Here is a 17,412-nt window from a genome sequence, read left to right on the forward strand (position 1 = left end):
CGAAGCAAATGGGCGACGAGTGCTGCAGAGTCAGCAGAGATAAGCAGACATTGAAGGATGATCTGAAATCATGAAAATGAGGCGTGAAAGATGAACATTTTAACGATGTGAGGTACAGAACGGTGTACCGACGGTTCGAGTCCGGACCGGGTAATTCAGGTGTTATATCTGTAACCGTCAACATTCCAACTGAGTGTGTTGCGTGAATATTAGCTTGAAAAGGTGTAAAACTCATGCAAAATATCAGACTAATAAATATGAACATTACATTCCTTGGCAGTAAACACAGATATTGCACATCCGCAGGTACGTCGGGTTTAGATCAGCGTTTAGAACGTTTTCAGTCAAACATTCATGACAGAAAACATGAATGTTTGACTGAATCGTTTCATTCCAGTCAAACATTTCACTTACTTTCGTTGCTGCACACCCAAAATTCAGCCAACTAAACAATTTAAACGTATTGGAGACTTAACTCAGTGCTTATGTAAGACTCGGTCAACACAACAGGACAACTTGTGAACTCATTTCTAAAATTTCTAATTAAAACTCCCCAACAGAGACATAATACACCTTTTATACATGCAGGTCTCACGGTATCGATCTGGGCATTCTGACTGTTAAGTGTTATAGTCTAAACCATTTGTGTCCAGGATGTGTGCGGTCTGCAGAGATGTTAGCTGCCTGTACAAGTCCTGGATGGAGGGAATGCCAACCCTGACGATCCTTTCTGCAGAGCTAATTCTGATCTGATCTGTTCTGTGGATGAAACAAACCACCCAGAGCGCAAATCAGCACATTTTAACAATTTCTTGATTCAGCTGCATTAAGGTGAAAACTTGTTTCTTTTTCAAAGCAGAAACATCTGAAGTGAATCTTGCATCCCACACCGGACTCTGTTTGGACTGTTCCGCTTTCACGTTCTGACATGGCCCTGCCATCTTTGTTTCTGTTTCAACTGGCTCCGCTAAAGCATGACCAACGGCACCCTCTGCTGGATGGAGGACAAACTACAACCCTGAAAGAATATCTAAGCAGATGCAGAGTGATTGGAGATCATTTTGAGCTAATAGACCATCATTTGATTAATTACCTCCCTACATGAGGTTAAGTGAAAAATAGAAATTCAGCTAACGCAGCAGTTTGTGGTTTTGCGTACACAATAACGGCAGGAAGTCGAATGAAGAGGCACTGCAGCACAAACCTCTCATTGTGTCATTGGATCACATCGGCCCAAACAAAGTGAAGCACCTCGGATCATTTTGAAGGAAGGATCCAGAGCCAAATGTCCGAACACAATATATCAAATCCTAGTGACCCTTTCCTCTGTGAGTAAATCATCTGTTGCAGATGAAGCGCAGCTTTTTCCCAGATAATGCTATCAACACATGTGTGTGTGTGTGGGGGGGGGGGGGTCTGAGCTAGGATGCCTCCACCAGGGGTTACCCAGAATCTGAGACGTAGGAGAGACGAGCTGGTGGAAGGAGATGCAGGTTTGTCAGGCACCTTGGAGATGAATGAGGAGGAATGCTGGGAGCTTAAGAAAGGTTGTGAGATATAATTAGCTCTTGCACTGGGTAATCCTGGCATATATTTTATTTTCAGAGTGCTATACTTACATTCTTGCAACTCTTACTCTCTGAGGTCAGCACTCCTGGAAGATATCCTGGTAAAATTTCAATCACTGGAGGAGCTTCTGTTTCAGAGATTTCCCCTGAATGAGTCAACGCTTTGACATGATACAGCCGAATAAATGCGCTTTTAGAACGAAGCCCCTCACACACACACACGAGCAAACACACACACCGACTCAAGTCGACACGTCACGGTGTGGTATGTGCGCCGCAGCGCTCAGGTCCTTTCTTTTTTATTTCCACTGCAGTCCTGTCAAAACAGCTCTGAAGACAAACAAAGACCGCCTGCAGGTGACTGAACTGTACACATGTCCCTTCCTTCCTGTCAGAACATTGTTCCGTCCCGATCGCTGCAGCTTATATGTGCAAGTCCCTTGTTTTCTTTTCTCTGCAGTCATCATCCCTTTCTCCATCTGTCCTCTCTTGTCCTGCTTGTTCTGTCCGAGACGGTCGCTTCTATTCCATTAGCTGTGATGACCGATTGCTTTCTACGCCTCCTCCCTTTCCAAACCCCTTTTGTCTTTGTCCCTGTGTGCTTAAGTGACTGTCCACAATCTACTCTGACAGTCAACGTGTAAAATTTGAATGAAGCCATCAGATATTCCTCTAAATCAGCGTTTTGTATGAAACCGTGGTGTTTGTACACCTCCACTTGGACGGGGACAGGAGGGACGATCAGGAAGCAGATGGTCACACAGGACTCATCGCAGCAACACCATCCAATGTCATTTGCCAAGAGAATGAGCAATTCACCGAGTCTGACTGTTTAAGTGCTACATCATGACGCGAAGCCTGCCAGGCATGTTCAGACATTAGTAACAGGCAGGTAAACACAAGGCCTCAGGCTACAGCACATACATGATCCGACCCACTGCTTCTTTAGACCTCAGGTCTGCCATCTTCTTCTCTTTCAGTCAAATAAATTTAGTGAGTTTCAGATGTTTAACCTAAATGTGAGAGTTTGTGAAAGATAGTAAGTTGTGTTAACTTTTTATTAAGAGTTGAATAAACTAGAGTTCTTAGGCTAGCACTTTAAAAAACTGAAAGAGGGAAAAAGAGTGGGAACTATTTCCCAGAATGCTTAGCGGCGTGTTTTTGTATCCTGAGATGAAGCGTTACATTGATCTGACTCTTGTGTTAATAAGGCAAATGTTTATTTTAATGCAGCTGACAGTTTGCAAAGCTTGAGGATAATGTCCTGATCACACTAAATGTTTCTGAGCTGAATTCATTGAGATGTTTCATAAAATTCATCATCAGATCAGAAATTTGGTTCATGTGATTTGAAACAAGAATTTTAATTATTCTACAGTAAAATAAGTTGTTATTTAAACTTGATATTGTGAGTAAAATAATAGAGAAATGTGTCTCTTTAACTGAGTGAGGACAGTTTTTTTTTCTTGCATTTTGTGAAATAATTATTTGGTTTAAATTGCAGCAATAAGTTAAAACTCTCAATTCAAGATTAATGAACTTAAAAAACAATGTTTAGACAACTTGTCTCTTGTTGTTAAATCAACTTCATGAACTTTAATTTCTAAGATAAAAGCAAAACTATTTTCTTGTTGAATTAAATTGCATTTTCTAGGCAGCAGTTTGACTTTCGTTTTCAAGTTAAACCACCTTCAAATGTTTTACAGCGTAAAAAATAGCATAAATATTTGAATAATTCAGATTTTCCTCCTCTGGTTATCTGATGACATTTTAAGTCTGTTTCACCAAACCCAAAATAATCTAAAGTAGAAATCAGCCCATTGGACCAACAGTTGATTGTGTTGGTTTATGGCCCAGTTAGCGGCTCGTGTTTCATGACATTGCCATCTCTGTACGGAGACATGAGGAGGAATGTCAGAAGAAGTGATTTGTCAGTGTTGTGTAGGTGTGAAAGCTCAGCCAAACGCTTTATGGGCAGATACACTTAACTGTGTTTGGGCTGGTGAGGAAGGCTAAGCTAACGGGGAATGAGTTATGCTTGAAAGGGGTCAGAGAGAAGAGGACATTTAGAAATGAAAGACTATTCAGAAATTCTTATCAGACTGCAGCAGCCGCTTGGTAAGAGGTAACTTTCTAACTTGACTTTGTGAAAAGAATTAAAACAAAATGTTTCAATCATCTAACGCTGATTGTAGATACATGTGCCAATGCACGTGCCAGTTTTTCTGATTATAGCTCGCAAACCTCTGCTCCCTCGCGTCGTTCGGCAGGACTTGCCCCATTTAGGAAATTCAGACTCCCACCGCCGTAATCGGTTCTGGCACACTGTGGGCTCTGTCTCTGCTACGCCCAGTGTTCTGGATCGGTTTTAATTCCAGAGCATAAGAGCAAAATGTCCAGGGTTTATCATCAGGTCCAACTAATTGACTGTCTGCACGGGGCTGCAGAGTGCTGACTCAGCACTTAACCGGCAGCCGCTAAATGGGCTGAAGTGAAAGAGGAACATGGCCGGACATGAAGAGGAGAGTCCGTACTGCTTTTACAAAGCCTCTACCTCAAATAGAGAGAAGCAGCATCCATCGGATGTCTGTAAGACAAATGTCCAGCAGGATTACTTACTCAAATAACCTGCAACACATAACAGCAACAACTTAGGTTTTATTCATTTAAATTCCTGATTGTTTAGTGTCTGGCTTCAGTTCATGTCCTCAAGAAGGTAAAAACCAACAAATGGAGAGACTTTAAACTGGCTACAATAAATTAGTACAACCAAACCAGCTACACAGGATGTCAAGTATGAAGGAGAGGCATATAGACTGCTCCATTATAGTCATGAGACACGGAACAAAGAGAATAGAGCTGTGCTCAGGTTGTGAACTGATTCACTACTGTAAGCCAAAGAGTCGGTCATTTTGTTGTAGTGCTTGAAAACGCTCACTAAGTTTGCCATTAATAGAGTAAAATAAAGAATAGAAATGTGCAAAGCATTGGTTAAAACAACAAATAATGCACTGCAGCCTCCGAGTTAACCAACTGTGCTAATGCTAGCGCTAACATCTGTGGCTAATTACCTTCATTTTCACTCAAATTGAAACCTCAAAGTTAGCCAGAATGCAGATTGTCTGAGGTATTATCTGGTGTATGGCGACTCTCTTTATGTTCAATGAGTTTATTGACCCTTTGCGTGTGACGTCACTCTATCCAGAACTCCGCCCACTCCGCCAGGACCAAAACAACCAATGAGCTCCTTTAAACTGGCAAAAACAACTGTTGACAACAATTTCAGTCTCTCTGTTCAATACTCCCGTCCCTCATTTCCGGCGTCCATCATGGCGCCTCAAATGATTTTGTGACGTAGCTCCAAAGGGTCAATAGGCTGAATCATGATGGTTCATTATCATGGTGCTGTTGTATCTGGGCCAATAAGTATTAAAAATATTCTGCAGATTGTACCAAAACGTCTTTTAAGGCCTTTGAACATTTTCAAACTCAGGTAAGGAAAATACAGAAAGATAAAGAACCAAATTAACACAAAACGTGTTTCAAAGCCTTGATTTGCCGTCTTATGTAATCCTATCTAAACAAATCGAACTCTGACTCTGCATTCTGTAAAACCACGCTCCGGTTTCTTTCCCCTCAAGGCAGTTCTTGCTTATTCAACACAAAATCCTGTGTCCGTCCTTGTTATGAGACATCGAGCCTCTGTCCAGTTAAGTATGGCCAACAGAGAGTGCTCAGATTACAAAGCAGCAAACAGAGGGACAGCGACTTCCCAGGATGCCAACACAACATGAGACGGCCCGTGGAACAAAACCTTGTCAGGGAAAAATGAAACAGAACGAGGTATATTTACCAACAGCGGACACAGGAATGCCAAGTTGACAAAGCGCCACACCCCTGCTGCTCCAGGAAAACTATTTATCTTTATCAACTCTCTGAGCATCAAGCAATACTGTTTCTCTTTTTTTGGCAAGGCATATTTGGCATTGGGCAAGTGCCATCTATAGACGCACGATACAAGCACCAAGTCTCATCCTCTCAGCAGTAATGGAGGAACAGATTTGCCACCGGAGAATGAAATTAAGGCCTCCTTTTCCTTTCATTGCTATTTTCAGAGTCGGCCCACAGGGAGAGGAGCCGGAATGGAAGTGGGAAATAGGCCTTTCGGCAGGGTCGCGTTCCAATGGAAACAATGCGGATGCACTGCTAACAGTCAAATTTCGATGCTGCGTCTTTAAAGGGACACATTTTTTCTTGTGGATTGATTAAAAATGTGGCAGACCTGTTTTAGATTTTGATGGTTCTGGCTGCATTTTGTCAATTTTAAACCAACATGGTTCAGTAATGGTAGAGCAGCTAAGTTAAAGTGAAAATCCATCCATCCAAAGTTAAAAACAAAGCAAGTATCAGAAGCCGTTTCTAACAGAACAGAAGTTGAATCTGAATCTCCGCTTTAACAGAAGAGCGGAGATTTTTAAATATGTTCAATTTAAAATGACTAAACTCATTCCAGATGACAAAACGAGGTACAAATTTCATAAATCCAAACAGAAAAATACTCTGTTGAAGCAAACAACTGATTACATTTATTTGGATGATAAAGGCAAAGGTCATGTAACTATTGGCATCGCTGCTGACAACAAGCTTTTAATTTGAAAGCTTTACACCATGTTTTCCATTTTGAAGAGTGACTAACAGATAGCATGATATTCAGACTCCAATGGAAACAAAATGCCATGGATTACTCCAAACATTCAGAGACAAAGTAAAATTTAAAAAACAAATGTTTACAAAATAATATGGTATTCTAGACCTGACACTTTATTTGAAGGGGTAAGACTGACATCACATTGTCATAAACACGACATAACAACCTGCCATGAACATGAAGGAGTCTTCATGAATGCAAATATGCTTTAAAAGTGAATTTAACTGGTACCATAATTAAATTTTCATGCAAAGTTGCATTAAAACGTACATTAAAAGTCAATTAAAAGAGTAAACTTTGCTTTAAAAGTGTCGTTATTTACCGAATGACACTTCATAAACGTTGTAAACATGCAGACTCCTTCGTGTGTCGTGCTGACAGTTATGTCAGTCTTATGCAAACTCCTTCAATTAAAGTGTTACCAAGAAGATTATTTATGTCATTTGTTTCCACCAAGATTCTTGTTTTAATTAAAAGCATAATTTATATTGGGGTTTTTTGCCATTTTTATCAGTGATGGAGGTAAAATCTTTAACATTTCTGTGACTTCAGGCTTTCGTAACCAAATTTCTGGTTTGGTTCTGGAGGCATCGTGATCCGTTTGGTGTATTTTCAGCTGTGTAACTCGAAACGCTGAATACAGTGGAAAAAGAACGGCCAACAATCGAGCCGTCGAGACACGACCTTCAGGGAGAACGTGGGTTCTGGACGCCGCGCCGCGCCGCTCCACCAGAAACGAGGCACACGGTGTCCGGTTCTAAAAGGGCCAAACGGGTCGCCGTCTGTGGAACATGCTGAGCTACAGATGATGCTTTGTCAGCTGATTTCTACTGTGCCCTTCTGGAAGTGACCAAAACGGAGCTGAACCTGCAGAATAAACGGGACGACCGGGTCCGGATCCTATCCAGGTGTGAGCAAACGTTTTCATTCATATTCTCATGTGAACAGCGTTTTTAGTAGATCATATTACTGTTTATACAATTAAAACCCACATATAAAGGTCCCAAAATGCCAGTTCCTTACATTAAAATACACAGGAGCCTTTTTATTTTATTTTATTTTTATTAAAAATATAAAAAAAAAACAAAATCCTAAAGTAGGAATTTCAGAACAATAGATACAAAATAAAGACGTAAGTAAGGAAAAAATAATTAAATTGACATTTTTAGCAGCCTAACATGGTTGAGATGAGAACTGGCTGATTTTCAGATTCGACTAAACTGAACTGGTGACCGTAAACACAGAAATCAGATTTTCTTTCAACCATTGAACGCACCAAAACACAGTTTAAAAGCTTTAACTTCTGGAAGAAGACGACTAAAAGTGAGCAATTTGTTTGTTTCAGTGGATGTTTAAAATGCAATCAGAGGAAACACAAAATATGTATGAACCTAATTAAAGGGGAACTATTTTCAACCTTACAGACCTTCGATTGCAAAGTACTGAATAGGCACAAAACCAGGAAATATTAACTAATCACATCAAATTTCTCCTGTTTTTTATGGAAATCGCTGGATTTAGAAGCGATTTAGAGATAATCTGATGTTTACCGTTACCAATGCTAAAGCTGCTGATGGAAAAGGTCATTTAAAATGTGAACTTCTGATTCAGTTTGACTTTCTGTTGAAGCTGTTATGCATGTCTGTTCCTAAAACAACAAATTAATGACAGATCGAACAAAACAACTGAAAAGAAAAATCCCAACCGGCTAAAATATCAGCAGATTATTGCTCTAAAGATTATTTCTGCTGAAAGAAATTTGGTCAGATTTTGCATAAGGGGCACAATTTTCAAAACCATTTTTTTAATATTTTAATTTTCCTGTGCCTTTGCATATTTTGACATTTTCTTTTTGTATATATCAGTTATTTTTCGATTATCCAGAGGCAACATCCTAAGCAGAGGCGATGAAGCTCATTAATGAACTAAACACACAATATTGACTGAAATTAACAAAGATTTTTATAGAAAATTGCTGTGTGAATCTATGAAAACTATAAAAACAACCACGCAGAGTCTCCTAGAATGTTTTTTTATTATTTATTTCCTGTTGGGATGCTTCTGTACTCTCACTGAGAAGAACCGGGTAAAGCTGTAAAGCTAATTTTAATGAATGGGTTCACCGAAGGGCCTTTTGAGTAAAAGCCACCGCATGCATCTTTTTTCAAAAGCCTCGCATCAGTGAATATTTCCCCCTGAAACACTTTCTCTAAATGCCTATCTCCTCCTGCCACAAACAGACATCCGGCCGCACTCTAGACATTCTTGCTCCAGGTGAAAATATGTTCTCATACATGATGTTAAATTCCCAGTTTACATGGACAGGTTGGCAAAAGTGAAATCCCCTTTTAATACCTTGTTACAGCTTTTCACAAAAACTAAAAAGTGTTACTGCCAGATTTTGATTCTCCCAAACTTTGGAAAATATTCACCCAAAAAATGGGTAGATGGTTTGAAAAACCTTTTTTTCTTTTTGTGTTTTTCTTGAAAAAAAGTAACAAAAATAGAAACACTAAGAACTCAAGTAAAAGAAACGCACAAAATGAACTGCAAAGGGTTAAAACGGCATCTTTAGAAACCAAATCAAATGGCGTTGCAAGCTGCGTTTTCGTTACAAAACTTTGTCGAAAAAACACAACTTTGTATTTGCAGTGTTTCCATTAAATAAGAAACGCAATTAAAATCACATGAATACGTTTTTTAATGCGATAACCTATTAAAAAAACACGCTGCGCCATCCTCCTCCTACCACTTCCTGTTGTCTTCTTCGTCTTTTCCACCAGTAGTAACATCTAGTTGTTGATCACATGACTAGTGGTGCAAAAAAAAGTGTTTCCATTGCAGTTTTGTGAAATACTATAATTTCAATACAGCTGAAAAACCATTTCACAAAAAATTTTTATCAAAAATTTTTAGGTTTTTCAAAACTGGCGTCTTTCTATTGAGCAAATTTATTTCCGTAACAGGCCTGTCACGATAAATTGTTCCAGAAGTTATTGCGATAAACAATAATATTGTTGTTTTGAGGCCATTTTTAAGTAATATAACGGTAATGGCAAAATAAGCACATTTTGAAAGATCTGCAAATTTTAAATTTAATAAACATGTAACACTGGAACTGGAAGACACTTTAAATATTAAAAATAAATAAACAAAACAACAAATAAAATGAATTTTAAAGTCTTTCTAACCAAAATTGTCCTTCAAAAAAGGGCTGGTTGAGACCTAAACACCAAACTGGAGACTTTTATCATCCAGTTTTGGTAAAAAGAGAGAAAAAAAAGAGATAAGTGATAAATCATACCAATGGAAATTATTGAGTTTGCTTTAAAATTATGTGATTAATAGAGGTGTGCCGATCGATCGGCCACCAATCATAATCGGCCGATTTCCGTGAAAAAGTGTGTGATCGGAGATCGCCGATCGCGGTCTCTTGTTGCCAATCACCAAAACCGATCACATCTATCTCACTTCACGGCCTGCAGCTGATCTCCTCTTTCCTTCACACTGCGCAAGCGCGCAGCAACAAATCCTGTCTTGTGGAGCTTTAACGCTCTGAGAGTGAACGGGGAAGTTTGCGTGTTGCGGCGGAAATGTTGAATCTAATATGGCATTTAAAAAACAAGCACTTGACGAAGTTTGGCTGCTTCGCGACTCACAGCAGGAAAAAAGCGAACAGGCTGCAGGTAAAGCAGCGCACAACTACCAACACTCACCCGGATTAGCATCACGGTCAGAAAGCTAAACAAATAACCCGAAAAATAATTTAAGTCTTCGAGCTGGTGGTGGAAGACGCTGGTTCTGCTCTCGTTGTTGGACCGCCGCTACGCGCTGCTGCTAGTAATATTTCACAGCGCCGCTTCTGCTCCACCACTGAGAACTTTACTGTTAAATGTTGTCTTACTGATTGCAGGTTTTCAGTTGTCCTTTTGACTGAATAGCTGCTGTATTGAGCCTGCAAGTATTTTGCATGTTTACGTCTAAATTAGGTGAATTTATTGCCAGATCTCTTTTTAATTTCGCCAGATCACAATCATTTATACCGACAGCAAAAAATTAACAGCCAATCCAGGCGATTGTCAAAAATCAGTGATAATCAGAGATCGGCCTCATGGCTGATCGGTATTGGAATCGGCAGCAAAAAACCTGATCGGAGCATCCCTAGTGATTCATTGATTTATTGCTTATTGTGACAGGCCCATTCTGTAACTCCAGTTTTCCAGTTGTGTGGTCAATAGATACACAAAGAAATTCAACTGAGAGCAATGCAGCAACGGTTCAAAAAGACTAAATAATGTCTATGAATGAACCAAGGTCAAGATCTACATGGATTCCTGTTTTCACTGTAAGGTCCAAACCAACCGGGTTCAAAGAGAATCCGACGCAGCCGAGACGCCTCCATTAAACAGCTGCCTTACTTTCTACAAGTCCAGAATGAGCCGCTCACATTCGGAGGCAAAGAGAGCAGATAGTCAATGAAACATCAATCGATTAGCAGGCAGAGGGGGGAAGATTGGATGGCTCAAGCCTTCGCCGATAATCGAAGATGCTAAGAGAAGAGAAGGACCCCACCCCCAACCCCATCGCCTCTCCTCCTGTCTGTACCCCTCTCAGGCTCCTGCTTAAGTCCTTTTTCTCCCCTTCTCCATTTCCCGTTTCATGCCCCCTCCGCCTCTTTTTCCCTCTTCCTCCAGCTCTCTCTCTCTCTTTCTCTCGTGTCTACTGCAGCAGAAAAGCCAGCACAGACACCAGCTTGTGTGTATATATGCTTCTACATGTGTGCACTACTACGGTGAATTTTGCGCGTGAGCCTCACACCCTCATGAGCGGTGAAGGTGAAATTAGGAAGGAGAGAGTGAAACAGAAAAACGAAGCTAAACCCACGGGTGGATCACTCCGATCAGAACATTGATTACTGCTGCATTACATCACAGCCATGCAAACAACCCTCCACCCCCCCACATAGAAATCATTTGAGTAAAGCCGCCCCACCAGCGCCACCCCCATCTTTCTTTATGTTTGCTCTCAGCTCCTTCTTCCTCTCTCATCTGCCTTTGGTGCATTTCCACGTCGGGATTTCATTTTTTTTTTCTTTTTTTCTGTCTGAATCACCTTGGGTTTTTTTTTTTTCCCCTTTACATTAAGTTTCCATCATAGAGAGAATAAAAAAAGGTTGCATCTCTTCACATAGCGTGACGGAGGAGCAGTGAGGACGAAGCCTGATTGGGGTCACTTCGCTGTGTGACATCCATGGAAGGACGCAGTGAAACGGGGCTAAATGCACCCAGAAACGGAACCAGCTCAGTCCAAATCAGTTCCACCCACTACCTGCTCTGCACTCCCCGTAACCCCACAGCGCTGCCACAACGCCACGTCCTGCAGCCAACATGGAGTTGATGGAGTGACGTGAATCAGATCTGATATTTTCATATTAAAGTCCAAACCAGGAAGCTGTTTTCATCCCATTGGACATTGGAGTAAAAACGCACCAATCCGACTTTTCCTGACTGAAACCGATTTCTGGGCCTCAAGATTTTTTAGTTTTTTTATTCCAAGGACACATTTATCCAAATTTGACTAAAATGCAGCACAACTGAGTCCCGTGCACAGCGCCAAAGTAGTTGGAATGTTTTTGTTTTTATGCATTTAATAAATGAGACTTTCTTTCAGTATTTGACCTGCTGATCGTTGATAAAAACCAAAACAAACTGAGAATTAGCAGATTTCTATCTTTGAATGACTAATTATTATCACCATAGATGATGATATTAGATCACATGTGTCAAACTCAAGCTAACACATATTTGGGATTTTATTGCAAATTTTTCTCAAAAATGACCAAAAACTTCCTTACTTGTTCTAAACAGCTGCCTCAGCTTTAATTAATGTCACGTTATAGTCCAGGATCTGTACAGCGAGGAATAAAACGTCACATTTACCGTCAAAAATAACAGCAAATATTGCAAATATTTCCAAATTAGTACCACAAAATCACAAAAAGTATCCAAAATCCTGGAGGGACTGAAAATATTATCAATATTATTATTTCATTTTAAGAATTAATTGATATTTTAACAGCTTGTGATCAGGTTTTATCAATACATTCTGGCACAACCGGCCCTTTAAGAGCTTTCATGATGTTGATTTGGCCCAAAACGAAAATGAGTTTGACGCCGCTGAGTTAGACGACGTCAAACTGGACCTGGACTCAGACAGGAAGTGATTCTGTTTTACCGCCGATGGGATTCAGTTCTCACCACTGGCAGACGATAAAAAAACAAAGTTATGAGAAGGAAGTAGAATAATACTTTATTCTCGTAATTTAAGACTTTTGTTCTCGTGATTTTATTTCTTTATCATAAAAATCATGGTGTGGGATTGCTGGACGTGGTGAGGAATCGATCCCATCGGGGGTTAAACAGAATCACTTCCTGTCTGAGTCCAGGTCCAGTCTGACAGATTGGCTGGTTTAACCCAGACAACAACAGCTCAATAGTTTCCACCATTTTGGCTGAGAACTGAAGTCATGTCTGCGTCTGAAAACGTGTAAATGGACGTCTGCGTCAGAGCCGCCAAGCGCAGATCCGTCTCCTAAACTGGGATTACAGATCAGGCATGAGGGCTGTTACTGGTATCCAGTTAAACCAAGGTTTTAAAAAATTGACCTTTCAAAACTAGGAAAGCTTTCTTCAAACATTTCCTTTGATTATGATGCAAGCTAACCAACAAATATCAGCTGTAGTTAAACTCTGTTACTGAATAAAGTTTTGTTTAAGTCTGTTAAACAAAATAACATTTAAACGTTACAGAAAGCCTCGCTACAGCTGTAACACTCAATATTTTAGTATTTTGACAGCAGTAAAAGTATTTTCTGCTTTTCTTTTCCAAGTTAAAGTGAATGGATCATGTTATGCACCTTTGTTTTAAACCAATACAGAGATGCTGATGTTTTTCTTGACTGTGCAGTTATGCTGAATTTGCAGTTTGGTTATTTTCACCTCATTTTAAATCAATAAATGCAGAAATCCGGCTGGTTCTGCTGCACTGTCTTTACACATTAAATTGAAGTAAAAGGAAAAGAAATTGAATGCAACAAGAGGGTGACTCTAAATTTAAAAACAGAAAGCAGCAGCTCTGATCAAACAGCTGGATTTGTTTGCAACAGAAAGCTCAGAATAAAAGAACCGGCGCAGATCAAAATAAGTCAGGGAGACTTGTTACTTCTTCACCTGTATGTCTTAAAACAAGAGCATTTAGGAGGGATTTCAGCAGGAGTTTGTCTGAAAGCAGGAAATATTTTCTCAGTAAGTTGGGCATAATGGACAGAAAACCAGAGGAAAAACTGAGAAAAATCAAAGAAAAACCAGAGAAAACTTGACAAAACGAGAGAAAAACCAGAGAAAACCAGAGGAAACCAGAGAAAAACCAGAGAAAACCTGACAAAACCAGAGAAAAACCAGAGAAAACCTGTGGAAACCAGAGAAAAACCAGAGAAAACCTGACAAAACCAGAGGAAACCAGAGAAAACCTGACAAAACCAGAGGAAACCAGAGAAAACCTGACAAAACCAGAGGAAACCAGAGAAAACCTGACAAAACAAGAGGAAAACCAGGAAAAAAACAAGAGGAAAACCAGTGAAAACCAGAGAAAAACCCCGCAGCATTCAGGGGAAAATGTTAAAACAGAAACACAGCAGAGTATATTAAGGATAAAAGTAAAGTAAAACATTTTTACCAACTATGCTACAATAACTTTATACAGGAAGGGTTTGAAGGATGATGTGTTACATCCATATATACAGATCTGGAAAAAATTCAGGAAACTACTGCAAAGTCATCAGTTTCTCTGATTTTACTTTTTATATTTATATGTTTGCGTAAAATGAACGTTGTTCTTTTATTCTATGAACTACTGACAACATGTCTCTGAAATTCCAAGCAAAAATTGTGTATTTATTTGCAGAAAATGAGAAATGGTCAAAATAATGAAAAGATGCAGAGCTTTCAGACCTCAAATAATGCAAAGAAAACCAAGTTCAAAATCATTTAGAAACAACAACACTAATGTTTTAACTCAGAAATCAGTATTTGGTGGAAGAACCAGAAGGTTTTCAATGGGCTCTTCATTTTCTCCAGAGCTGTAAATACATCAAACCTGCTCAACAAAGGGGCTGGAACTATTCCACCAACTAACAATATTTCACTTTAAATCATTACTTTTTAACCACATTAGCAGTTATATCTACTAGTTGCAGGCTACCAATCCCAAGTATCCCAAAGATGGATGAAGACCGCCTTGCTGAAAAGCCAAAATGTATAATTTATTTATGGTTTTTAAAGGTGCCCGGCTTCATTTTGCCCCAAGACAAGCATTGAAAACTGGACTTTAATCAACCAACGTATTTTTTCAATTTAGCCTGAACAACAAAAACCAACTAAACCGACGTCTTTGTTCATGTAGACGTCTTTCCACCTGCTACTTTTTATCCATAGGACTCATGAGGCGACCTTATGTACAAACACAAGTCAAAAACCAACAGGAAGATGTAACCTGGTACTTTTTGGCTTTATCTTTACATCAATAAACAGCTATAAGTCAACTACATCCCCATTCACATTCCAACCACATTTAGGAATCACAACCACCTGCAAATGACTAAATATTTCCCATCCGGTCTAAAGCAACAGCCTGTTTTAAAAGTTGAAACACCAAATATATCTGAATATGTTTAATACACACGGTGGAAACCATCTGATGGTTTCCCCTACTTCAGCCAATCGGTCACCAGGAGAATGAACACGTGTTAAGTACCATTGCACCAAAGTATTTCAACTTTCAAAGCTGAATTTTCTTGAATATTTCTGACATGCTTTACAAAAACAAACGCGAATCACTGACTTGGCTAAAAGTGAACCACCGCGATGAGGCGAAGGTCCATGTCAGGGTTGTTGGTGTTTTCACATTTTAGTCACATTTAAACTTCAGTCCATACATATAAATATTTTTTATTTGCACGTTTAGACCACATTTATAGATCTTAATGTTAATGTTTTAGTTTAAAACCCCATTGAAGTCAACAGATGTCTTTATGCTGACATTGTCTTTTCAGGCACCTTTCACTTTTAGCTTCATTTCTACATAATTAGATTTATTCAGATATATTTTCAACCACTTTTAAATATTAATAAACATATTCATGTAGAGTTATTTCAATATTTCATTCAATTACGTTTCTGTACCAGTGGAAATACTTAAACTGGTTTCCTTTCAGACACTTTTATTCGTTAGTTAACGTCCTAAAAATCTTCGCCTTCTTTTTCAAACCGCATTTCTTCACTTAATACATATTTATAAGTTCTGATTTGAGTCACACAAAACGTCTTCGGTTGTCCTTCTGCGCTTTACTTGTTCGTAGGCGAATTGCGGGGAGGGAGACACTATGAGGCTGACAAACCCTTTTCCATTTTTTCCTCAAGTTATCAGCATTAATTATTAAACATCAGTAAGTCAATACAGGCAACCGCCACTTAATCCTGCCAGAGATTACATGCAAGCAGTTAGTGACCTGTAGTTAATATCGACGGCTTGTTTTCGCACTAATTAAGCTTAATGGAAGATTTTTAAACAAAGTTTTCACGCGAATTCTTGGAAACATGCGACAACCGCGCAGAGGAGCAAGGCGGGAGACCTGAGGAACTCACCCGGGCGTATTTGGAGGAGTACGGGTCCTCGAACAGAGCCCATATTCGGGGCTGCCAGGTCTTCCACCAGCCCGCTCTCCGCGCGTCCTCCTGCAGACACAGCCTCCTCAGGTCCCCGTCCGCGCCGCCCAGAGCCGGGTCGTCGTCCGGCGCCTCCGGCTCCGGGGTCTCGAAGCTGTCCAGCGCCTCCTCCGCGTCCCGGTGCTGCCGGTAGTTCATCCAGCAGCACGCCTCCACGTCCGTCTCGTCGATGCCCCAGAAGGCCAGCTCCTCCTCGAACAGCGGACCGCACACATCGTTGGGACAGTGCAACTTCCCGGTGCGGTAGTAGTTGAGGATGAAGGAGAAGACCGACGGGTGGCGGTCGAAGAAGAACTCGTCCAATTTGGGGTCGTAGTCGAAGTTGCTGAAGGCGTCCGGCTCGGTGAGCCACGACAGGCGGGTCCCGGGCAGCGTCTTCAGGGTGCTCCGGTACGTCTCATGCCGCACCCCCCCGCAGTTTATCACGATTTTCTCGCTTTCCGACGGACAAGTCATGTCTGCGCTGTAACATGCTTTGTTGGACGACTTGTTCCCACCCTTGCGCCCTTTGAAAGAGGATACACACACCGAACTGAGCATAGAGCACCGGGGTGGGGGGGGCGGGGGGGGGGGAGGGAGAGGATGCGAGAAACCGACGGGAGGAGGAGGAGGAGGGAGGAGGAGTCTGAGGAGTCTGCGGGAGAGAAAAGGGCAGAAAAATGTTTTTTAGCGACAAAAGGGGGAGAAATATGTAGATCTGGATTATCAACATTATTGGAATTACACAGCAACAACAGCAGGTTTCACATGAATTCACATGATGATGAGCTGGAGGAAGAAAAGGAGGAGATTTAGAGGGGAGGGGGGCGGGGGGAGGAGGTGCAGAGGGGAGCAAAGTAGTTTGCAGCACCGAGGATCGTGGAAAAGGGAGAAACCAGGAAAACAGGTGGCGTGAGTCAGAATCCGCATGGCAGCTTGTTGACACCACAGAGATGATGAGATCTGATTCCCTCCAACTGTCAGGACAGTCCTCCACATTCAGCATCTCAGTTCTAACCGCAGCTAAAGCGGGAGGCAGTGTTCCTACTGGGCCACCGTAGACAAGAGCTTCAATATAAAAAAAAAACAGAGAAAAAGAGGGGAACTGGGGATCTGTTCCCCACCTTCCTCCAGAATACCTCTGTGACGTGTTGGTGCAGAGCTCTGTGTGTGTGTGTGAAGGGGGTGTGTGTGTGTGAACAGGGGCGTGTGTGTGTGTGTGTGTGTGTGTGTACATTAATTGCCTCCCGAGAGTGTGGTGTCCGTACTAATGTTAGATCTCCTCAATCAGCCTGTGCTGCTCTACACAAACTGCTGCAGCCCCCTCCGACCGCACCGAGATCCAGGCGATGCACAATTATTCCACTTTTCCCAT

The 17,412-nt window shown here is 40.9% G+C and overlaps 1 protein-coding gene across 4 annotated transcripts in view; it reads right to left on the reverse strand.

The window, feature by feature from the left end:
* Positions 1–16,615, reverse strand: part of LOC102232153 (potassium voltage-gated channel subfamily C member 1-like) — a 77,833-nt gene extending 61,218 nt beyond the window's left edge. For all 4 annotated transcript variants that reach the window (XM_023341447.1, XM_023341446.1, XM_023341445.1 and 1 more), the window contains exon 1: positions 15,978–16,615. In XM_023341447.1, coding sequence (XP_023197215.1) covers positions 15,978–16,598 — 621 coding nt within the window. In that variant the 5' untranslated portion in view covers positions 16,599–16,615. The remainder of the gene's footprint in view (positions 1–15,977) is intronic.
* Positions 16,616–17,412: the final 797 nt, after the last annotated feature.

Source organism: Xiphophorus maculatus, chromosome 10 (genome assembly GCF_002775205.1).
Source record: "Xiphophorus maculatus strain JP 163 A chromosome 10, X_maculatus-5.0-male, whole genome shotgun sequence".
Taxonomy (NCBI): domain Eukaryota; kingdom Metazoa; phylum Chordata; class Actinopteri; order Cyprinodontiformes; family Poeciliidae; genus Xiphophorus; species Xiphophorus maculatus.